At 33.9% G+C, this 26,310-nt stretch overlaps 1 protein-coding gene across 1 annotated transcript; it reads right to left on the bottom strand.

Moving 5' to 3' along the window:
• Positions 1-25,411, bottom strand: LOC123702974 (homeobox protein slou). Its single transcript, XM_045650839.1, has 3 exons — positions 24,931-25,411; positions 983-1,296; positions 1-703 (listed from the first exon to the last, which is right to left on the bottom strand). Exons 1-3 carry the CDS (start codon positions 25,214-25,216, stop codon positions 455-457), a joined length of 849 nt encoding a protein of 282 aa, XP_045506795.1. The 5' UTR covers positions 25,217-25,411; the 3' UTR covers positions 1-454.
• Positions 25,412-26,310: the final 899 nt, after the last annotated feature.

Genomic DNA, 26,310 nt, shown 5'->3' with positions numbered 1-26,310 from the left:
CTAATGTACGACCACATATTCTACAATATACACAGTGCTCATAAAAATATAAACAAGTAGAGTAACTTTTGTAGTCGTCGAAGAAAATGGTCAGTTTTTAAAATTCTATGGAAGGTCAATTCTAAGTAGGTACCTTATAAATATATAAAATCCAAATCATTGTAATCGTTGAATGACCAACGTTATATATGATAAAATAAAGTTCTTTTAAAATACTGCAAATAATAGCGTTGATTGAGTTAGAATTTGCAACGAAATTCTAATTGAAAACGATAGAAGAAGAATGCGTAGATACAACAAATTCACATGTTCTAACCAAGTCTACATTTACAAATCTGCCTCTATCAGACCATCAAAACAGTAAGTACCAGACAGACAAGCACTGCTAATTAGACAGTCCACTTTCATTATCTTTATCGACCCTCGGGTGATCAGACCCAGGTCGTGACCATAATCACGTGTGAGAGTGACCTAAAGATCCATGCGAGTGATGATGGTTCGCCGCTAGATGATGGAAGTAGGGAGCATACGGGCCAGGTCCTGTGAAGGGGTATGGTACTCCGTGGGGGTATAGCAGACCTCCAGGATAAGGACCAGACGCAAAACCACCAGCTGAAGGTGGCGGTACGGTCGGACTGTTGACATCCATCCCAGGGTTCTGCTTTTTCCATTTCGTGCGACGGTTTTGGAACCAGATTTTGACCTGTGAATTTAGTTTAGGTTTAGTTATGGTAATGTTATTCTTGTTCATCTAATCATCGTCTGTTCTTGTTAATCTAAAATACGGTAAGATAGAACAAAATGACAAATAGGTACATCATGTATTTAATACAAGAATCTAAAACAAGTTATTTGCGACGGGTCTACCGTTATGAATATAAGAGAAAAAACGCTATCAAAGAATTTACGCATTATTAATTCTTATTAGAAAAAAGTTCAGAAATCAAATATAACAAATATAGATGCATAATCAAATGCCCACCTGTGTTTCCGTCAAGCTGAGACTCAAAGCAAGGTTCAGTCGCTCGCACACGGACAAATATCTGGTGGTCTTGAATTTATTCTCCAAAGACACCAGCTGTTCATACGTGAATGCCGTTCGTGCTCTTCTTGGCTTAGTTCCTCCCTTGGAATCTCGGGAACTTTTCCCCTTTTTAGAACTAGAACTTGGGCTTTTAGGGTCACCATTTTCATCCAGATCTGACTGAGTGAGAATGTCGTCATCCATGTTGGAAGTTTGATCATCTGTTTCGACGTCATCAGCCTCGAGGTCCGAATGTTGGAGGTGGTCTTTGACTGTAACAAAAGTAACTGTAAGTATATTTTGCAGGGTCATTGTGTATGAAATTTGTATAACAGGTATTCAAATCAAAATTAGTCGTAATGCCCATTAGTTATCAAAAATTAAAAATATTATATCCATTTTATCTTAAAATATTCAATCATTTCGAAACCCAGATAATAATATAATTGGTGGATAAATAAACAAAACACAAAGATTTAACTAATTGGACTAAATTAATGTTTTCTTTTATATCGGCGTCATTAATTATATTTTAATTTGTCCCATATTCAGGCGCCTTTATTATATCGAATTTTATCTCCCATAAAGTATTTAATATACAGGCTGAAATGTTAATAAAACATTTTATTTTTTTCATCATGTTTATTTTAATGTTTTCGTGTTTTCTCCATGATATAATACCCATTTCCGTTTCCTTTTCTTTCAACACGAGTGTTGTCAATGCGAAATAGTTTCAAAACTGCTATTAATTTTTAATGTGGCAACATTGGCAACAATTTTCGTCCGGAAACATTAAAACATAATTTATGAGTATACTTCGCTTAGTGAAATTAGTAAAATTCAATATAACGACCGACAGGATGTATAAATATTAAGAAAATTGTCTCAGTATTTAAGTATAGCATCGGAATCGTTTTTGGAGCGCGAAATAGCAATGAAATCAACATTATAGTAAGTGTCAAATCGATATAAAACGATTGTTTTTATTATGTGCGGACAACATCCTTGGAATATGGGCAATATGCTCAACATTTTCTATTAAAATTATAGACATACAGTTTCATTGTGCATAATATCATGTGTATTTAGCATTTATAGCACCTACCTAATAACCATGTGCATTAATTACCTTGTAAGTTTTTAACATAACCTCTTTTTCCCTCTAAATTCGAATCGAAATATTTCAGTGACATTGACATTTTGATTTTTTAATTTGCAACGCACAGGGCACAGACAATAGACTGACAATCGGCTGGATAAAGAGTAAAGTAACAACGTGCTGTTGACTGATTTAAAGCGTCGGTAACCGAGCTAAATTAAATACGCAACATGTACCGGTGTCATTAGTTATTTAGCTGTAAGTAATTTAATGCTAGCGTTGTAAGCTTTAGGACTGTATCACATGGAATCAATTCAATAAATAGATTGTTAATTCCTTATACAAAACCCAAGAATAATAGATAAATGATTTTACTCTCAAAATAGCATTCAAAACATTTTGAATATAAAATAGAGTTCAGTAAATGATCCGCCGTCTTTTTATGTTTAATGTAAAGTATCATTAAAATGAAATGTTCCATTTTCATTGTTTCAGAAGTCACAAACAAACATAAAAATGTCCCATAAACAGGTAAGTAGTGTCAACGAAAAAAGATTTCATACAAAATTTCCTTAATGAAGCCGAAATAAAGCAAACATTAAACACTTGACCGTAATTTGAAGCTTACTTATTGAGAAGGTACCTAGCTTTTTCCGCCTATTTTCCCTCTCTTTCTCGTTGTATATATGCTATCTCTCTCGCACACGGCACACCTCTCACCAGGTGGCGCGGCCGGCGCACGATAATGTGCAGGCGCTAGATCTTCTTCATTGGCGTCTAGCTTCCGCCGCGAGAAGGTTGTCTACAAGACTACAACCTTGGTGCTATTAAGTATTAAGTATTGCATATTGCAAGTGCTAAAAGTGTGAAAAAGTGTATCCCGTCGGATCGGTACAGTGAGTTATTTTTACATCTATTGTAATGACATTTTACTTAAAAATGAGCAAAAATCTTTTAAATCGACGGTATATCCGTTGGACTTTATTTAAAATGCTGAGGTCTTTTAGTGAATCCTTCAGCAATAGTTTATTTTTCAATATGCTTTAAATACTTAATAGCATGTTAGATATTTAAAATTAACGATACAACCGTTACATTTTACGTGAAATAGTTACTTTTCTTTTGAAATATTTTATAAGTAATGCAATATATACTAATGAATATTTGAATTTCTAATACTGTGAGTAAAGCAGATTTTAACGGATTTACCGTTCGGCTTTACTCGTATCGTTAATATTACTTTTGTGATTATTTGATATTGACTAAATATATCAAATACCCTCTCTTTTATATAGATATTTTTATTTTATTTCATTTTTAATGTGTTTTTATTACAAGGTTACAAGTGAATATTAATAGTATGTATGGATAAATCCAAGGCTAATCCTATGAGCCAACTCAAAGCTTAACAGGCATGCAATCCATTGCTACGACTTTATTACATTGTCGTTATCACTAGGAACGGTTCGGAGTATAGTTTATAACTAAAAATTATCGAACGAGATGAGTCAGCTCAAAGAACAAATTATATAGGTATTACCTATAACAGGAACAAATTGATGTTAGCGTAATTGCACGAATCACAACGTGTCCGAACATGTCGAGATATGTTATAAATCGTCCGGGAGTTAGCCGCTCATCTGAATAATGATGGAATACGCACAATGCACATGTTCAGTAGGTACCATGAACGTACCACACATTCAAAAGTATCCGTAGTCTATACGTGTCCTTTTATGAGTATTAATCTGATCCGTATATAAGCGAAAATAGACATAGGTATTACACACAGCAATTTTGGTTTGAAAATTACTTTTATTTATATTACGTTTCCTATGTTTCAAATGATGCAACTTTTTGGTTAAAACGAGTAAGTGCCAAAATTTTACATTTCAATTTTCTAGTTTGGAAAGAGACGTTATCGTATAGTTATCGAGATACCTTAATTAGAAATTAAATTTAGAGACATTTCAAAGGATTCACTATTCACATATTCTAACGTTTTAGAATAATATTATAAACTTGTACACCTTGACAAAAAGTAAAAAATTGCGGGTGAGCGGAGATTATTTTGTGCAATAAAACCGTCCTACGATGGTATGGCCACGTATGGCTGCGTTCGTAAGGAATGTTAACGGATATAAAGCAACTGAATGTGACATCGATTGTATGAACTAAATTAAATATGAATCGAAGTTCATTTTAAAATTTTGTGTAAATGATTTGAATTTTGACTTTATTAAATAGTTAAAGCCTTCTTTTTATATACATATACATAACAATTAATTACCATTGTCAAATCAATTCTTATTTCATCCTGGACAGCTGTTGCTAGCATTGGAAAATAAGTTAAAGTACCTTGTTACTATATTATTATTTTAAATGATTATTAACTTCTAATTTTATATTAGCACCTTAAATCTTGCTCGAAGCAGATTACACAAATGTGGCCGCTAGGTTTAACCGCTACTCCTCGCAGGTTAGGTTCGTTAGCCAGGTTAAACCCACCCTCGCAGGGTGACTATTAAGTATTTTTGGGAAGGCCCTACTTATTTCAAATTACAAACATCCCTCGCGCAGCTGTCGCTCGCAGGGAAATAGGTGCAAATATATCAGCCCTCGCGGGGCTTTGATTACAACCGCCCTCAAGGAGAAATGGTGGAAATATATATCAGCCCTCGCGGGGCTTTGATTACGACCGTCCCTCACGGGGAAATGGTGCAAATATATATCGGCCCTCGCGGGGCTTTGATTGCGGTTGGTGCAAATATACAAAGGATTGATCATTAAAATGATCATAGATATTTGCTTTCGTCAACGAGGACCCACGAAAATGTTAGAGATGACAGTAACGGATCTTCACTCTTCTAAGGTAGGTAGAAAAAGGTTTTGAAATCTAATTCACAGTGGGCCATCTATACAATATAAGTATAGTAATATAACCTAATAAATACAATAAAATAGGTAAGAGACGTTAAATAATGGACGCATGAAATGAATACTTTGTATCCTAAAAGGTTAGCTTACGCTTATTTAATCAGGAAACCACCATTGGTTTATCAATTATGGAAATTGCGACTTGAACAAATTGTATTTACCAATGCAGAGCCTCACAATGCAGAGAATCACAACAAAGGGAGGCGAGTCGGATCAAATATCATCTCGCAGATGATTTGTGGCGGTGGTTTCCAGGATTGTCACCAAGCCTTGTGTCAATGGTATATTTGTTATCGTAATTCCATGGCACTAGCCGACCAATTTTCACATAAAATCACCTGAAGAGATTTTTTAATCGCAAAGCGATTGAATGTAACAAATTACGATTGGTTATGTATAGTTGACCTCTCATAGGCCTACTTTAGTTGCCCGATCTTGTAGGCAATTTATTCGACTCGTTTATCAACCCGTTTGGCCTCATTATGGCACCCATGAGTTTTTCTTCAGGGCTCAAACAATAAATCGCTGAGGGATTAGGATAATCATTTGCTTAGACAAGTTTCTTGTCATCCCACCAGGATTATTATATTATATAATAAACTTATATGCAACTATTAACGTAAAACGTTTAAGGACTCAACGAGTGCTGTGAATTCTGACTATTGAGTTACTTAGGATAGAGGATAATTAATAACGGAAGGTCAATCCTTCCAAACAAAAGCCTCGTATTATTAGATATTACTTGGAACCCCTACCCTTCACGAGAAAGCTCTGCCAGATGACTTCACATTTCTTTGATTTGAAGGGGGGGGGGGGGGGGGCAATAAATGCAATGCAATACAGACTATACGGCTTTTGAAACATTATAAATATACCAGATAAGCGAACTAAACCTTTCTGGTTTAGTTCTTGCTATATCGATATCCGTGCCTGCTTCTCGTGGTTGCGGTTGAATTAAGTTTATCAATGGTCATAAATGCAATTCTATACAGATGATATACTGCATTTTAAACATGACAAAGTCTAGTAAGCCAACTAAACTTTGCTAGTTTAGTTCTTACTATATCACTGTCCGTGGCTGCCTCTCGTGGTGGTTACAGATGACTAAAGTAACGTCCTGTCTTCGCATCCACAACCAACTGTCCTTTCATAATCTTAAAACAGATTCATTCGACATAGATCCCCACGAGTTCAGTTCTTCATTTTTGCACTCGAAAAACTGTGGACAACCCACGAGCAGTGCCTCCATTGGTAGCAGTTACAATCAAGGGGTAACTAAGGTAAGCTAGCCATATTAGGGATGTTGGAACAACCGACCATATTCAGGGCAACTTTCTTTGTCCAGTTTAACGTTTAGGCAGTCGTAGCATTCCTACGGAACAAAAATGGGATCAGATCTGCACCCTTAATGCAGTTAATCGAAAGGAGATACCTTCAGACGACGATAGTATTCAGAACGCACCATATTCCTGAACATAATAATGCATATTAATCTGTTGCCATTGTCCTGCAGCAGAATTCCTTAGCGATAATTTGTTCTCGTTAGAGCGAGCGAGGGTTGTAACGATAATATGAGAAATCCTAGTCAGTTCGAGGCCCGAACGACGTGTAAGAGTACTGCTATTTCAGTAGTAGTAGCACCGAGAAGGGCGAAGGTATTCTGGAAAGCAGAACTGAAGGCCCGGTCAGCAGCACCATTCACCTAATAGACAGTGTTTAGTGCTGCACCACTAGAATCTGACTCTGAAGGTATACAGAAATGTATACATTTTCCAAATATCAAATGTTATAGTCGGAAGAAAAATCCTATTTGCCTCCGTCTACCCAAAAGACATACGGAGTAGCTAGTAGAAGTTGGTTGAATTAGAATAAGTATAATTAAAAACCTTTGTTACTTACTGGATAAATTTGGCTCATTTCCTATCTGACGTTCATATAGCTGTTGATGGCCTAGATGTTATGCACAAACACTTTCATTATAAATAAGTCACGTTATGTAGTCCCGAGACTTTTGGTATATAAGTTCTGATGTAAACCATAACTATACCTTAAAATTAATTTGATTAAAACTTAACGTACTTAGCTGTAGTAATTGCAGGTTTGGGACACAGATAAGCTCTTATCATTTTAGTCTCTAACTTCTTGAGTTCATTATATGTTTCCAGTACAGAGTTTAAAACCTATCAGTTTTAAATAAATAATTCATGCATTGCACTGAAAGTACCAGCCATGTTTATATTATGATCGGTGGCGTTGGCTCTAAACATTAATAGACACCGCACGCTTTGGTTGGATGTTACATATTATCTGTATTATAATTTAAACCGCTTACCTGGTTTATTTTATTACCTTATCCAAGGGATGACCTTTTAATTTATTTGACCCTAAAAGTAAAGACCAAGGTCTCTACTTGTCCGCTAGTAGCAGGTTGGGTTAGAACTGTGTGAGTTGAGACAGCTGGTAAATCTATGTTATGAGGATTCAATGGTGCTTCTACAGAAGTCTAATTGAATAAATAAAGGTTTGAGTTTGAGGTATTCTTGCCTCGTCGGTGATGAGCTGTTGCTTAATTTTGTAAGTAACATCTAATTGCGTAATTAAAAGTCGTTACTTGCTCTTTCGCAGATTTACGCTAAAGATAGTGGAAATTGTAGTAACTTTAACTTTTCAAGCCCAAAAGGTTAACTAAGGTACGCTTGAACCAATCTCATAAGTTCTAATACTTTTAATCATTATGATTTACTTTTTGGTTCTTATTTGATTAACTTTTTATTGTTAATATAAATAATATAAAAATTTAAAAATTTGTGTGATTTATTGGTATACTATCTGCACACCTTACTCTTTCAAATAAAGAAATAAGTAATTACTTATGTACCTATTCAAATTCACATTGGCGTCCATATATTGTACACCAGGTGGGTAACAAACAGGTCTCAATAAGTAAGCTTCAAATTACGGTCAAGTGTTTAATAGCTGTGTTTTACCTGAAATAAAACACATATTAAATACTTACCTATATTTGAAGCTTACACTTAACGTCCACCTGTTGAGTATTTCGACTCAATGAAGAAGATCTAGCGCCTGCACATTATCGTGCGCCGGCCGCGCCACCTGGTGAGAGGTGTGCCGTGTGCGAGAGAGATAGCATATATACAACGAGAAAGAGAGGGAAAATAGGCGGAAAAAGCTAGGTACCTTCTCAATAAGTAAGCTTCAAATATAGGTAAGTATTTAATATGTGTTTTATTTCAGGTAAAACACAGCTATTATATTTTGATGCTAAAACAAGGATTGTACAAATAATAAATATTGGAAATTACGGATAGGAAAGGCAAGAGAATTATTGTCAATTATTATCTAAATAATATTGTCAATCATCACTACATAGTATACAACAAAGTCGCTTTCTCTGTCCCTATGTCCCATCTTTAAAACTACGCAATGGATTTTGATGCGGTTATTTTAATAGATAGAGTGATTCAAGAGGAAGGTTTTGGTATATAATTTATTAGGTTTTAGACAAAGCGGGCGAAGCCGCGGGCGGTAAGCTAGTTAGAATATATAAGCTAAACAAAGTTTGTAGGTAGCTGCGTCTGTCTTTTAAAAGAGTAATAAAAAAGTATAATATTCCGTCTTTTACATTTTCGAGAATCGCGATGATATTTAGCGTGTTCTTTACTTGTTCCTATTTTTGAAGAGAAAGTTCTTGAGTAAAAATCTCAAGGTCACGTCATGGCAATAATGGCATGGAGTCTATCTTTGAAGTTTCACTTCTGACGCGTGTGCTCGGCACACACGCTCTTTTTCTTACCTATACTAATTAATACGTTAGTAGGTTTTCTTTATGTCTTCGTTCCTTTTTCAAAATATATACTAACATTGTACCCACGTCCATAGCTTGAAGCTTCAGGAATTTTTAGCTCGATAGAGAATCAATCAGTCTTTAGCTAATCGTGCAAGACGCAGACAAACTCGCAACGCATAGTTTGTTAATTGCTAAAACAAAAGCACGATTTAAATACTTCCCAATTTAGCCTTGAAATAAGTCTACGACAAATTGGAATTTACTACAGCGGTGTAGAGAGAATAAGTTATCTCTATCATCTATGTGTAGGTATCTACTATCTACTAATGTTTTATGTGTAGGTATCTACTAATGTATGTGTTTTATGTGTAGGTATCAACTAAATTGTAGAACTTTATTAGAAAAACTTGACCAATATTCTGAATTTTATTCAAGTGTCTATAGCTAAATAAAAAAAAATTAACCGATTATTTCCTAATTATAGTTACCTAATTTATTTTAGGGAAGATGAGAGGTATAGGTACGGACTACGGTAGACATAATATAGTGCAGAACAACGCTGAAATTGGTAAAAGTCACTGAAACAATATACAGTTACAAGAAGAGAAAAATACCTATAACATTCACGACGTAGCTGACAGCTGTAGCAACAATTTAGACAATCTATATTCAGTTTTAAATTATATATTCATTTTTGTTTCCAAATGTCTAACGTCTTTATTATATTATGTAATAACAAAGAACCAAAAACAACTATACCTCTCGTTACAGCAACAAATTACAATATTCTGCATTTTTGCGACAAATCACCGGTATTTGGGAGTTGGCCAAGTGGAATGTCATATCAATAAACTTTTTAACATCGTGAAGTGTACGAATATAAAATATTCCTTTATCAAATTGCATTGGGACACATAAATCTTAATACATATGTGTTATCGCGGTTTCCATCATAAATTAATATGATAAACAACGATAGCCCGATAATACAAATAAGTAGGTATAATGTTTTCAGCATTTATCCGTCCGCTTTTTCTACTAGGTACCTATTCTATTTGTAGGTACCTACCCGTTATTAGACCCAATATTTAGATAGAGAAATAATCTACATAATGCATACGCAAGGTTCATTAAAATGATGACTGTTTTTCATTTTACTAATACAACATTATCAGCCACAATTCGAGTAAACTCGGGATGGAAATTGTTCCATCGGAAATCCAGAAGATACCAATGTTTATCTCTAAAACTGCCATAAAAAAGGTTATTTTAATCTATAAAAGTACTATTAATAAACTCTTTTTCCTTTTAAATCATTAGTATTTTGTAAATCAACTCTATTTTCATCTTAATTGTTATAATTTCGTTATATTTCACAAAGTACATCAATCATATACCTACATTTTCCTTATATATCTGTATATGTACGTCAATGTTAACCCTCCAAACCGCTTGCTAAAATAAACAGGCAATGCAAACACGAATTGGGGATTTACAGGCTAGGGGAGGTTAAGATGAAAGCCTAGAATGTTCATAATGTATAAATATTAATAAATGAATGAAAATTTATTCATTGACTAGGAAAATATCATAAACATCAGAAAAAAAACAACAAAGGTCTAAAGTATCAAAAAACCTAGACAATGAGTAAATAAATAAAATAGATTCTCCGATACATAATTAATACAGATGGTATAATAAATTTATAATATTACTAGCTTACCGCCCGCGGCTTCGCCCGCTTTCTCTAAAACGATTTGAGATTTAAACTATCCTATCTCTCAAGTTGGATCGAACTGCACATGGTGTGCGAATTTTATTATAATCGGTTATGTGGTTTAGGAGTCCATTGAGGACAAACATTGTGACACGAGATTTATATATATTAGATTGTATACAGTTGGTAAATGTTCTCACAAAATAATTGTTTATTTATGTATCTACTTACCTAGAATTAGGTATAGGTTCTAACTTCTAAGGTTTCAATTCTTCTTGAATAGATATTTTTATTCAATAGAGAGTTTGAATTTCCGCGAAATGAAAAGTTTTCAAACAATTGTGCTAGCTAGACGTGCTTTCTGTTATGTGATTTAAATGAAGTTGTTTTATATATTATATTAGCCAGCTTAGAAAATGTAGGTAGCCTTTTATACTTATTAGGTAGGGGATGTAGGTACTTTAAAATAAAATTACCCTTTTCAAGCTGTTTCTCCTAAGGATTCTCCTCATTTAATAAATAATGAAATTTTAGGAAAAGTAAAAATTGTAACTGTAAGGTTATGTAGGTACGGTACCTACCTACATTATAAGTATTTCATATGGCAATCTAAAACCAATTGTCCAAATAGTCCACAATTATTGTGCCGACAGCCAAACTCAAAATATTCAGCAACTATTAAGTATCATTAATACAAACTCATCTAACTAGCATGTCGCTTTCCAAACTCCTTCCAAATCCCAACGAGGAAAGGCTCTTGTAATCGAGAGGGCTTTATTAATTACAAACTTAGACCGCAACCCCCTCCCCATTGTCGAGCAATTACACGCTTTAAGATCTGTTTGCTAAGGCTAAAAATCCCTTAACGCTGAGCCATTAGCCCAAACTGGGCCTTATCTTTTGGGCGTAAGCGATGCCGACGCTTAGTATCGAATGATGTTCAAATTTCGACTTTAATCCATTGTTTTAGAGCGCCTTTTGGTGTTACGAGTGTGGAGCACATCAATTTGTTAAATGAAGAAAATGGAGAAGTGTAATTTGAAAGGATCCGTGCTTCGGTGATTTTGTGGATGGGGCCTTGTTCGCAGTTATGTTAAACGATATTGAGGCGTTTTAGACTTAATTTAGTTGGATGTGTGTTAGATCGATATGAGTTGCGCCGTTTAAGTCTTTAAGATAGCCCTTTGTTCTATTGTTTAAAATAATGTTGTAGCAAGGAGCTAAAATGATATCTACCTTTTTCGTATTAAGGTAAGGCGTTCCTAGGCAAGTCGAAATGATCTAAGATATCATTTGCCTAGGAACCACCTATGCAATCACATGGAATGCATTATTATGCATATTTCACGATAAAATTTTGATCAATCTTTGGTCATAATTTACAGTAGGTACTAAAATATTATTAACTACCTAGCTGTGCCGCGCAATTTCATTCGTGGACCAACCCATCCAGAAGCTTTTTCGTGAAAGCGTAACATTACACAAAATAGGTATACTAAATAATATCTCAACTTTAGTATTTCGATGTCCATACAAATCAAAAATAACGCTCATAATAAAATGCAAAAACCTTATCTGCGCGCTACGCGGCCTGTACGACCCAATTGTATTAAAATAAAGGGTGTTTATTACGCAAAATCAGCGTCCCGGAAGCGAAAGTGTCGCGCGTAAACGAGGGGCTTAATGTTGCCAACAATGCTTGCTGACTTTTTAATTACAACCAGGAAATTACGTGAAAACAACCCTAAGTTGCCAGCGTTGTGAATTCCAATTGAGTTTTGGATTTGGAATCGGCAAGTTCGGGTTAATTTTGGTGACATCATAATTATTTGTAAATGGAGTAAGATACTTTGAATCTCATGAAAAGTTGGTGAAAAATCAGGCTTCGAATAGAGGCTTGAATTCTTGTGCTTGGAAAACCCAATAAAAATAGGAATCTATATACATATTATAATAAATCTGTAGAAGGGTCAATTCTGTACATTGAAAATATTGAAAAAATAAATAGCAGGGGGTGTTACTGGATCGATAAAAAACCCAAATATGTGATTAAAAAAATTTTTGTCTGTCTGTCTGTATGTGAAGGCATCACGTGCAAACTAAACGGTTCGATTTCGATGAAACTTGGTATAATTATACCTTATTATCCTGGGCATATAATAGGATACTTTTTATCCCGGAAAAATACGTAGAAAAAAAATTAATCTTAATTTTTCTTAATTTTTCCGCGCAGACGGAGTCGCGGGCGGAAGCTAGTCGTTAATAATTTACATACTAACACACATGAAACTTATATAAAGAAGTGTGTAATGGTCTATACACATGGCACAATTCTATTTAATCTAATTAGTAGAAAGAACAATTAATTATCATGTGTTAGGAATGCATAGATATTCAGTAAATTATACATTAAATATTTTACTCCAGCAGAATATACATTACAATTACTTCAATTAGATTTCAGTGTATAATATTTTTTAATAGAAAAATATAGTAGTTGACAGACTAAATTTTACGTAGGTATTCAATCTTACTATTATTTAATTAGAAATCACACGTGTAGCAAATTTACAAATACATACGTTAAAAGCTTTCAAGTTCCCATTAAATATAAAGCATTGGACATTTAGTAAAGAATTGAACATTTTGGAACCAAACAAGTTCGTAGACAATTCAAAGACTCCAGACGATCTACAGATCTACGGATCAGAGCTAAAGGGGCGAATAAGCTAACGCGGACCGAAAGCGCCGGGATATTTATGTCCGCTTGACCCCCGAAACGCCTTATTCACCTTTTATTTTTATTTGAGTGAGCAAGGAACAAATCTTAGCGCAAAAGGGATAATAAAATAATCGTTAGATTCGTTTAGACGACTCTAATTTCACGGATTGGTGCGCAAAGGGTGCGGCGAGCGAAGGGTTGATTTTGTCTCCCTCTAACGTATAGGAACGTGTAATGCTGTCTCGCTTTAGCACGGACCAATCGAGTAGTGAAGAAGAAAAGTCGTTTTTCAGTGTTTGCGGGTTTTTCAAGTTTTCATATTGGGATATTTTGGTACAAGGTTTTTTGTTGTGTGTTTGGATCTTCTATCGTTCGATGTTTTTCTCAAAATACGTTTACCGTCCTGTTGAAATATAGAATATTGTAACTAACTAGGTAGGTACCTACCACTTACACGAATTGATGTTGAATTATTTACACTCAAGATGACAATTAAGTATTAGGTATAGGTACCTAATACTTAATTCGCGACGTAGGTAGGTACCTATAGTACCTACGTCGCGGAAGAATTCCAACCAATACCCCGGGGGCCGTGGGTATCTTTGGAAGATGTCCCCACTTAAAAAAAGGTACCTACGTACGTAGTACATATTATACCTACATACATTTATTTTTCTTTGAATCACTAGGTATTCTTAAGAAATAATGATAAAAACAACTTAGTTAGAACTTTCCTAGTTATGTATCTATAAACTATATTTTAATATTAATTTGTAATCGGTATTATATGTACTTATATCAAAAATCTGTTACATACCGGTATGTACGGTGTACCTATGTAAAAATTTGTTTCAAATAATGTCAGGTAGATATTTCATATAATTATCTAACAACAATTAAAGTCAAAACGACCATTTACAAAATAAATGTGTAACAACACTTTAAAAACGGAAGAGTATTTTAAAAATACATCATGATAATATCTTCGCAATGTTCGTATTGGAAAATGGCGCGGAAGCAATAACCTTATTTGGGCCGTAATAGATCAATCTTATCGTTATTATACTTGATAACATCTTTATGTATCCTCGTAAAATATTTAGTTCCTCGATATATAAATTATTTTTTATATGTACACTAGATTTCCGCCCGCGGCTTCGCCCGCGTTTGCAAAGGAAAACCCGCATAGTTCCCGTTCCCGTGGGATTTCCGGGATAAAAACTATCCTATGTGTTAATCCAAGTTACCCTCTATATGTGTGCTAAATTTCATTGTAATCGGTTCAGTGGTTTTTACGTGAAAGAGTAACAAACATCCATACATCCATACATCCATACATCCATACTTACAAACTTTCGCCTTTATAATATATACTAGCTGCTCCCCGCGGTTTCACCCCCGTGGCTCCGCTCCGTGGTCGTAGCGCTTAGAGTCGTAGCGTGATGATATATAGCCTAGAACCTTCCTCGATAAATGAGCTTTCTAACACCGAAAGAATTTTTTAAATCGGACCAGTAGTCCCCGAGATAAGCGCGTTCAAACAAACAAACAAACAAACAATCAATCAAACAAACAAACAAACAAACTCTTCAGCTTTATAATATTAGTATCTATAGATTAGATAAGAATCCCATAGTTTGTGCAAAAAAATTTAGTATTTCGCGATAATGAAGCGTATGTATGTATGTTGAAAACACATTAACTAATTTTAACTATTACCTGTACGCTTAATAAACTATCTTCTTTATAATTGAAATCGTTTATGTTATGCCCAAAAAATTGTTTGCCTTTCAAAACTAGGTACCTAGGTATGCTATTCATAAGTATTGTTGTGCTATTGTAGGTTTTTAAAGAAAGTATAGATAAGTAGAAAGTACCTACATACAGTATGTAAATCCATTTAACATTGCTACAAATAATTATAATAAAATAGTTATCAACAATTAGGTATGATTTTTATGAATTTGTTTTTCAATGTTTATTTTCGAAAAAAACTCAAAAAAAGTTGATTTTCTTTCCATCGCCGGTAAATATTTTAGGTAGGTATGTGTTTAAATGCGAAGTATGTAGAGTTAGTAGTTAGTTAAATTTACCAAAAAAGAATATAATTATGTTATTAAAACATTTATTTGTTTTTAACTTTTACGAATTGGCCAATATAGCCTACCTAAGTAGACACATTGCCTCTTTGATGGCTACAACAACTTTAAAAAAAGCTCCGTGTCGATTTGTGTAAAGACGCTTCCCAAATTAATTTGCATAAGTATAATAAATCGATTAAAAAGCTTTTAAAAGCATTCTTCAAATGAATTAATAAGTGTTCAATTCATAAAGCTAATAGAACAACATTATAATTTATAAATAAATATATACAGATAACTTTTGCATTAATCTTTATTGATTTCCTTCGTATCCTTTTTAGTTCAATTAATGTGAAAGACGTCAGTTTCATAATGAAATCAATTTCTTATTTCAACCCTATTACTACCTAACTACATACCTAGTTATTTTCCGCGACTTCTTGCATGTGGAGATAAATTTTATATCCGCCATATTTAGATTACGCAAATGAATTCACGGACAAACATATAGGTACACTTATACATAATCCATACTAATATTATACATGCGAAAGTAACTCTGTCTGTTACTCAATAACGTCTTAACTACTGAACCAATTTGCATGAAATTTGGTATAGAGATATTTTGATACCCGAGAAAGGACATAGGAAAGGTTTTATCCCGGAAATCCTACGGGAACGGGTTTTTGTTTGAAAACGCGGGCGAAACCACGGGCGGAAAGCTAGTATTAGTATAAAGCTGAAGAGTTTGTTTGCTTGAACGTGCTAATGCAAGTACCTAACAACGGGCCCGAATCAAAAAATTATATTTTATACCTAGTCCATTATTTTATCCAGGAGAAATATGAAGGAGCAATGTGAGTTAAACTGTAAAATCGTGGCACAAAGCTTGTCGATGAATAACAGTAAATACCTAAAAGTTTCATTTTCAATACCTATCCTCAGGTACCTACGGTCTACATCATTCCACTCAATCAATTTATCCTACTAGGTAATATTATAAATGCGAAATTTTGTTTGTGTTTGTTACTCTTTCACGCAAATACTACTGAACCGATTACAATGAAATTTAGCACACATATAGAGGGTAACTTGGATGAATACATAGGATAGGTTTCATCCCTGAAATCCCACGAGAACGGGAACTATGCGTTTTTCTTTGAAAACGCGGGCGAAGCCGCGGGCGGAAAGCTAGCATACTAATAATGGTTGGTTGTTTGATTGAACTCGGGAACTACGGGACTGACAAGAAAAAAAAATCAATGTAAGATAATCCATTTATCGAGGAAAGCTATATTTCATCACGCTAAGTATACAATAGGACTGGAGCTATGCGAGTAAAACCGCGGAGCAAAGTTAGTCACCAATAAAAAGTAAAAGCAACTAGATATAGGTAGGTACCACTTAAAAATGTATCCGTCTATAATTTTGAATGTGTGTATAGAGCAGGCTCCAAGGAGATGTTCGTTTGCAAAAATAGCGGACCTAAATCTGACTTCTGATATATATTGTATAGATCCCAGACTTCCTATAGACAGATGTTGCCAACTAGTTTTGTGGTCCCCCTCCCCCCACCCCGGTAATTAAATATGGCATACAAAGAAAAAAATAAAAATTTCCAAAACATGCCGTGTGGGATATCAAATGAAAGAGCTTATTGAGTAGATCACGAATATATAGCATACTATAACATTTCTTACACTTTCTCTAAGATTTTTTAGAAAATTTACGAAAATGCTCCATTTTTGAGTTAACTTTAAACCACTATAGATTGAAAACTCATGAATATATTTTTTAAATTATTATTTTAAATAATTAACAATAGTCCATTGTTTACGATTCAATAGTTTGTAATAAGTGAGCTATATGTATGTGGTGGATTTGATGACCCCACAAAATGTTTTAAATTGCAAGGCGCAACTTTCACTGAAGTTACCGATTTGAAATCTAATCACACAGAGGCTGATTCAAGAGTGTTCTGCCATATTGCAGAGATAATTATTCTAAGCCCTGACACCGATATTTTTGTATTAGGCCTTTATTTCTGGCATAAACTTGAAAATATACTCGCCATCTTTGAATGCTCCCCCACTCCCCCATGCAACTATTTCACTGTACGAACTATTGAATCGTAAACAATGGACTATTGTTAATTATTTAAAATAATAATTTAAAAAATATATTCATGAGTTTTCAATCTATAGTGGTTTAAAGTTAACTCAAAAATGGAGCATTTTGGTAAATTTTCTAGAAAATCTTAGAGAAAGTGTAAGAAATGTTTTAGTACCTATGCTATATATTCGTGATCAACTCAATAAGCTCTTTCATTTGATATCCCACACGGCATGTTTTGGAAATTTTTATTTTATTCTTTGTATGCCATATTTAATTACCGGGGTGGGGAGAGGGGGACCACAAAACTGGTTGGCAACATATGTCTATAAGATGTCTGGGATCTATACAATATATATCAGAAGTCAGATTTAGGTCCGCTATTTTTGCAAACGAAACTCCTCTGAGAGTCCGGTCTAGTAAATTATTTTTAAATGTCAGAACTTTTGATATCTAAGGCTGAGAAAATTTCACAAATTGCTCTTTTTGCGGTAATAAAGGTATTTAATATTCAATTTATTCTAGGAGTTCTAGGTTATATAGACATTGTGACCTACATTAAATGACAGCATACGTTTCATTTAATATTATGTTATTGAATATGCGTAAAACGGAAACAAACATACACATTAGGGTTGGTTATTATGTGGTTATTATGAAAAATAGGGTAGGTATGTATGAAAGCGTTTGTCCGTGGTTTTTTACGGCGATGAGACCGTAGCGCATAGCTAGTTGTAATTTTTTACCTTTAGGTGTAGGTATATTTCTTGGTTAAATAGTAAACCTTGTTAGGTTATAATCATGTTAGAGTTCTTTACACACGAACAGCAAGTTGTGAACGGCAGAGGCTACTTCAGCCGTCGACATGTGGCGACGTCAGTATAGTAGCTTCTGCCGTCCACAACCTTACCTTATAGTAGGTATGCACTTAGGTGCAGTTAGATGAAATAATTGGACTTAGTTTTAGGTATATAATATAAGTTCGATAGATGTGTGTGTGTGGACGTTTGTGTGAATCTTAAGTTACAAATTATATTATAGGTAGGTATTCACAATAAGTCGCTTTAAAGCTATGAAAGTTCCAAAACACAAATTCTATTCCTTTTATAAATAGCCTTTGCATATTAGTAGGTTTATTAACTTTATAATTACCTACCTACAGGCTACATATTTAGATGAATTCATAACGTAGGTACCTACCTGAATTTATTTTTAGTATGATTATAAAATTGCATCCGTATAAGGTTTGTTTATTTTTGAAACAATAACAACTCAATAATGAATGTGGTTGAGAATATTGTATTAAGTATTTTTAAGTACATACATATCTATTTATAAAATATCGTTGTTCATTTGGGTTTATAGAATTATTATACCATTCAAGAATAATATAAGGCATTAGTTTTATTTATATATATTACTATCACAAGTGCTTACATATACATAGGTAGGTAATATAGTGGTCAGTGGATAGTGACATACAGACCGACAAGGCTATTATTTTACATAAATTATCAAAACTAGACCTAGACATCCAATGTCGCCGTTTTGCTAAGTTTGGTCTTAAAATTTGATACTGAATAATACTGAAAATATAGGTACCTATAAGTTTTAAATGTTTTGGTCAAACACAGGTAATCAAAATATATATAATAAACTAGCGGTCCGCCCCGGCTTCGCCCGTGGTACATATTTCGCAATAAATTGGTTCAGTAGTTTAGGCGTGATTGAGTAACAGACATACAGACAGAGTTAATTTCGCATTTATAATATTAGTATGGATTTAGGTGTTAATTATAGTTATTTATAATCTAATATCTGAAGATATTTTATAATATAGTAGGCCATGTAGCGCGTGTAGCGACGCCGACGCGGACGGTCGAAGAGCCTTCAAAGATTACAGAGGTTCTGAATTCGAATTTCAAAGTTTTTTTTTTTTCTTTAATTGCATTCCAATTCCAAAATTCCAATTGACATTGATAAAAAGAGATTTTATAACAACGTCGGTCTGGTTAAATCTTAGAGTATATATTACAATAGTACCTATAGAGCGAGTGTATTGCACAAATTGCCTAGTGCGGATCGTAGGCAGATGAGCTATAGATACTATATAGATGTGTGTGTGACAAATAGGGATGGGTAGGTATCAATTGCGTGTTGAACTATCGATAATTTATGTAAATAAATATGTATCATAAGTAAATTTTATGTTCAATAAGTTATTAAAGGAAAAATATATGAATAAAGTATAAATATGTAATTTTTTTATTTGTTTACCAACTGAATAAAGTTTGTTTATTCCATTTGAATATTAAATATTATATAAGAAATTTTCTTGTATTAATTATAAGTACTTTAAAAAAATATGTTTAATTGGAATATCAGAAAAACGTGAGTACTTTTTAAATAATAAAGTTAATAAAATAAAAGATCGGGTTTAGTGCTATTTCTTTAATAATAAATCAAACAATAATAATAATGTTTTAAAAATGGTAAAAAATATTAAGGAATAATCAATAATTTAAAATGATAATATAATAAATAATATTAATAATTTTTTTATTTAATTTTATCCATTCTACTATCAAAATCTTCAAAATCAATTTAGCGGTTCAGAAAATATATCGTAACATTACATACTTTACATTTACACTATAATACATTCGCATTCATAATATTAGAAAGTGTATCATACAAAACACACCACAAATTTATTTATAATACATTTTTAAAAGAGTTTTAATTTTAAAGTTAAATAAATAATTTGTTAAAATATAGTTCTTCTAGTAAACTTTATATCGAGTACAGCGTTGGTCAGGTCACATCACTACGATCACGTGACGGCAGTGAGGCGCGCGAGCGAGCCTGCGCGTGTCCGCCTCCCACCTACCCTTCACCCCCGCGATGCTAGATTTATTTTCATAAAAATAAGTATAACAATCGACTTACTGATGAAATGTGATAGTGGATTTCAATTTTGTGTATTTTCTATTATCGTTTTTGCAAGATAGAACTGCACATTTCACCATGTTTATTCGTAAATATAAAAAAAATCCAGAGCAACGCACTTCGTGAGCACTCAACCACGACTGCGAGCGCTCGCGGCGGGAGCGTCGTGTTGTTCCCACCTGTGCCTACTGTTCCCACTTGGTTGTTCGCACTCTATAGATAGTATATATACTCTAAGGGTTAAATAATAAAAAGTCTATAATTTCTAATTGTATGGGTAATAAATTTTAATAATCACATAAAATAAAACACAAGAAAATGTACTAATAATAGATAATTTTCTAATATCAAAAAATAATTAATTTTAATTGAATCATCATATTTGACAATTTTTTAACCTACATTCCCACGTAAAAAGGTTGCCCGTTCAAAAAATTTGCAATAAATCTATTAGCGAATTATTGTTTCCGCTGTGAACGGATATTGGCAACACTAACGAGCTTTCGCCAATGACATAATTAAATATCAATTAATGCAATATTTAAGTGATTTGAGAGACATGTGGAAGTGATTAGCTATTAACATAAATAGATAAATATTAATGTTGTGTCCTAATTGGTAACACAATAATTGTGCAATTTTTATTAGCGTTAGTATCAATTGCGTAGTGATAATAATATTAATGTACATATTTAGTGTTACGTGGATATCGAGATATAAAGGGAAAGTAAATTATATTAGAAGGTAATATTTGTAAATATATTGTAATATGTAACGGTTACGGATTTCATTTCATTTATAGAATCGGATTAGTTTCATAAGATTAATTTTATCAGAAATGTAGATATTGATACTTTTGCTTCAGTTCGTTGTGTCTTTTAATTTATTAATGCCATTAGTTATTTTAAGTTATGTAGGTAAGTAATATTAGGTACTTAATTTCTTATAATTAATTTGTTTGTGTATGTTACTAATTGATTTGTGTAGTTGTACTACCTATACCTATGTAGAATAATATAATGATTTTGAATAATATAATAACTAATTACCTATAATACCTACCTACATACCTAAACCTTTACGCTTGCATACCGTTTGGTATTGTAGGTACCTACTTACTTCTATAATTTTTATCGAATTACATAATATCAAAATAGAAAATAAGATTGTTTCTATTTCTTAAAATATTTTTAAACGCAAGTTATTAGATACCTACCTATATTTAATTTGATTGTTTCAAAAACAGTCAACAGATCACCAACTGGTCTATGCGCGATGGTAATGAGCAGACAAACTAACAAAATCAATGTTAAAGATAACACGAACTAATGGAGCACAGTCGGAACTAATATTTCGGTTCACACTTCATTAATTATAGGTGTTTAATAAACACATAAATTGCCTTTTGGTTCCGGCACAAACGGCCGATACAATTCACTTTTCGTCACGTCCATAATTGAGACAAGACTGTCCAATTTCACAAACAAACACACTAAATTTGAATATCACTCTTAATTATATAGTAATAAAGTCCAAAGTTTTACAGTAAGTGGCAAAAAAATGGTACCTCGTTAGCTAATTTTGTCACGTAGGCAATCAAAATCACAATGGACTATTAATTTGTCGAAATTGCTCGCTACTGGTGTGTAAAAGCTCGCTTTTTTGTGTTTTTTGTTCGCAGGTGATTATGTGCCAAGAGGCAATTATTATTAGGACTCTAACATTTATAATGGGAAAACCACAGATAATACACGAAAACGGAGATAAAATGTGAATTTGTTTCTTGGGAACGAATGTTAAACATTGATCGTTTAATAAAAATCTTCAAGTAGGTAGACCTACCTAACGATTCCTTCTAATTTGTATTTTTTTTTTCATTCAAATAGAGAAATTATAAACATTTGATACCGAGCGTACAGCGTAGGACCTAAAGATAAGCCTACCTACCTTTATTTATTGTGTAAGTAATGCAATTAAAATTTTATTGTCACATTTACATATCAGAGCAGTGGTGGCTCAGTGGTGAGACCTTAGACTTCGAATCGATAAGTCCGTGGTTCGAGACCAGGCGAGCGCGTAGGAAATAAATTGATTTTTCAATTTATCTGCGCATGTTGTAACATCACCACTGCTCGAACGGTGAAGTAAAACATCGTGAGGAAACCGAAATGTCGAAGAATTAAAAAGTTCGACGACATGTGTCATCCGCCAACACGCACTTGGCCAGCGCGGTGGATTATGGCCTGTACCCTAGGCCTAGGCCTGTACCCCATAGGAGGCCCGTGTCCCAGCAGTGGGAACGTATATGGGCTGATGATGATGATGATGATGATTTACATATCAGTTACAATATTATGTTGGTCGAATGTTTCGCACAGAAATTTAATAATATAACATCCATTGTATGCAGTTACCTATATTCCCAAGTGTATGTACCTAGTTATTTGAATTTGAATTTTTATAGTATTACTAAAAAGTAGGTATATCCTAGTAGACCTTTAGCTTGTAGTCTCAAACTTGTACGTACATATAAACAATTTCTACATACCTACCTAGAGGAGCGGGGGGCACGTTGTTACAATTTTTAGATAATTATTAATATTACAAAAGCTATCAAATAAAGTATACATTTTATTGCTTTTATCATTAGTATGTCTATTCAGCTAGTAGAATAGCATTGGAAAAATATTAAAATTAACGTAATTTTTCTCATAATAAAGAATTATTGAAATAAGTCGATTGGAACAACTTACCCCTGACTTGGGGCTAGTTGTTACAGCTTCGGGGTACGATGTTACAGTAGGTAAATAAACAAAATTAACAATAATAAATCACTTATTTTTTATTATTTCAAAAGGTTATGAATAAAAGAGACTATTTTGAACGGTCGTATAACATTTATAAGCAATTATAATATCTATAGGTATCGTAATTTTCCAACTTTTTAACAGTAATAATCACATAACTTTGGCAGGAACTTTCTTCAATCTTATATAAAACACTTTTTCATTACTGAATTAGAAAACTTCGTCAGTAAATACTAACATATTGTAATAAATTATTTATACTTTTTTAACTTGGCACTTCAGTCAAACTAAAATCTACTAGGAACATTTTGCTTTCTTTACGAATGCTCGTTTTATTCTGCAGTACTTCTGCCGCAGCAGATTCATAAACTTCTTGACTAGTTGTACCTCTTTCCGCTTTTCTTTTATAGTTTCTCATTCTAAAAAAACATTGAGTATTTAGAATTAAAAAAGAATTGAAAGATGAACCATTGTTTTAAAAAGCAAGAATGCGCCCGTCGGAACGAAAGCTTCAATTTCTTTCCATTTATTCTAATTTTTAAGTACAGCGTAGTCATTTCTAAAATATGATACTCAATGAGATGAACGATAATACAAGGTCTGAGGCAAGTCTTTACATGTAACAACCTACCCCGAAAAATTGTAACAACCTGCCCCATGGTATGTTTTTTAATTAAAATTAAAGCCGCCATTAATGGATATCAATAGCAGAATAAAACGCTATTACAAATTAAAACTTGATACATTATGAACGTTCGAGGTGAAAAAAATTTAGAGAATAACAAATATAGACAGCAGGAATCAAAAATTTCGTAAAAGATTTTGTTACTTTCTTGATGGAAATCGAGACACGTGCACATAACCTAACAGTTTGCCGCTCGGCGGGTCACTGATTGTTTTTTTGCAACGCACGATGTTATAACGAAACAAATGAGTCCACTTACGTCTACCAAAGAGTTAAAAATCCCGGTAAAAAATGCGTGTAACTTCTTACCCCTGTAACAACAAGCCCCCCGCTCCCCTACATGTTCAATGTTAACCTGCTTTGATTAAAATGCGACGCTGATAAGTGATAATATGACAATATTATCTAGTACTACGTAGAACTGAAGAGCCAGCTACTTTTTCTAAACTCTTACGAAAAGACAAGATTAAGTTTGTTTATGCATTAACTACTTACTAAAAAGCTCTAATTAGATTCTAAATTTACTAGATAGATATACCTATATGTATTTATAGGTTGCGGCTTTATGCTATGCCAGGTATTTAATTTTTTTATATAACGTTTTTTTATTAGGGCAGAAAATCTTTCACATAAAATTAAAATACCTAGGTATTAGCTTATATTATAGTAGTTATATTCCTACAAGATTGTACCTACTATAAGAAAAAAATATTTTTATTGTTTCTGCATTTTTGGCTCTACCTGTAGCGTAGCAATTGCTTGATTAATTTCGTGATGTATTTTTATTTTTTATTATTTGCACACAAAACAAATTAGTTATTTAAAGTAGGTAACTAGTACCTATACCTTAGTACATTAATTTCTACTTAATAATATTGATTAACTTTTGTTAATATCTCCAACAAACAATGATTAGTAACTAATAGGTAATTAATTTCAAGTAAATTCACGTTAACCCGTAAAAGCTGTCCCGTTAACAATGTACTCACCAGAGTCACTGTCATCTCTATCGTAATGCGGCCTCCAATACGTTTCATCGTATCTCATCGGAACTTCGGTCCTTCCCGTGAATTTCGTTGGATCTAGAATATTCTCCACGGAGAACGCTATAGCTGGTCTCTCAGGGGGTCTTGTTAACCCCAAACGCCTGGTCAAGTCAACCGGCGCGGCTTCCTCCACACCAACGACGTCAACCTCGCCGTTGGCTTCTCCTTCATTTTCCACATCGTCGTCCCGTCTCTCCTCTGACCCTCGAGCCATCGCAAGCATCGTCATAGCAACGCTTATTTATCTAACCTTAGTTTAGACATCTAATCGGTCTACAGTTCATCGACCCACTAATCACAACACATACAGTCGAAATGAGTCCCTATCTCGTATCGTTACTTCAGTCGTGCATAATATGTAAACATACGACTCGTGAACATCGCACTGAAATCCACGCACGCGCTAACGTGTCGAAACGTCTGTCTACGCCTAACATCCAAACGTCATTGCGATCTGAAATCGGGAAAAGACCGGGCGGGGACAGGAAGGGAGACGCCGGGTGGGGGACACAGATCCCGCCCGCTGATTGGACGAGGGAAACGAGGCGTGCCCGGGGTGGAGAAACGTAATCGAGCAATAAGGTTTAAACAATTTCGTTTAATACGTTGAATTATGTAAGAGAGCGGCGGGCAAGTAATCGCGCACAAGCGATAAGGCCATTTGCGCTACTTCGTTACGTATTAATGGGGCAGGAAATTGACTTATGAATATTAGAGGTCGCGGCGAACTGAAGATCGGGCCAAAGCGGCCCCGTGCGGCAGTGGCGGGTTATTTTCCTAGTTAAGCGCTGAAACAATGATGTTTATTGAGTTTTGAACTTAATGGCTTTTGGGCTGCGGCTGCGAGCGTTTTGCGCCATTAACGTGTTTGTAGAGGTCTATAAATACTCTTAGTTACCTGAAAGCGGCCGTATTAAAGTTGTTAATTTTGCTTTACGTTGGATTTTAGTTTGTTTGCGATGCGATGGGAATTGTGGACTCCATTCGGCTTTACGTTTAATGAGCTGTACATGGCCGTACTCTAAATTACTTTATTATTTGATGTTAACACGCTGTTTTGGCTTCGCTCGTTGCGGCTAAACTGTTTATGTAGCTTTTACGTATTTTTACGTCACGTTTAAGGGTTAAATAAAGGTCGGGAAATGGTTACGTGTAAAGTACAGGTAGGTATTAGGAGTTCTTAAAACTTGTATAATTCTTCACCTAGGTAGGTACTACAAATAGAAAAATCTTCTAAATATTATTTCTAGTAGGAATAAAGGGAGTAGGAATGTAATTTTTATTAAAATTTCATTGTTTTAGTAAATCTCTCTGGTAAAATGT

The sequence above is a fragment of the Colias croceus genome, chromosome 24, assembly GCF_905220415.1.
Source record: "Colias croceus chromosome 24, ilColCroc2.1".
Lineage (NCBI taxonomy): Eukaryota > Metazoa > Arthropoda > Insecta > Lepidoptera > Pieridae > Colias > Colias croceus.
Note: the sequence above shows the minus strand (reverse complement) of the source record. Positions and strands in the feature narration are given on the sequence as shown.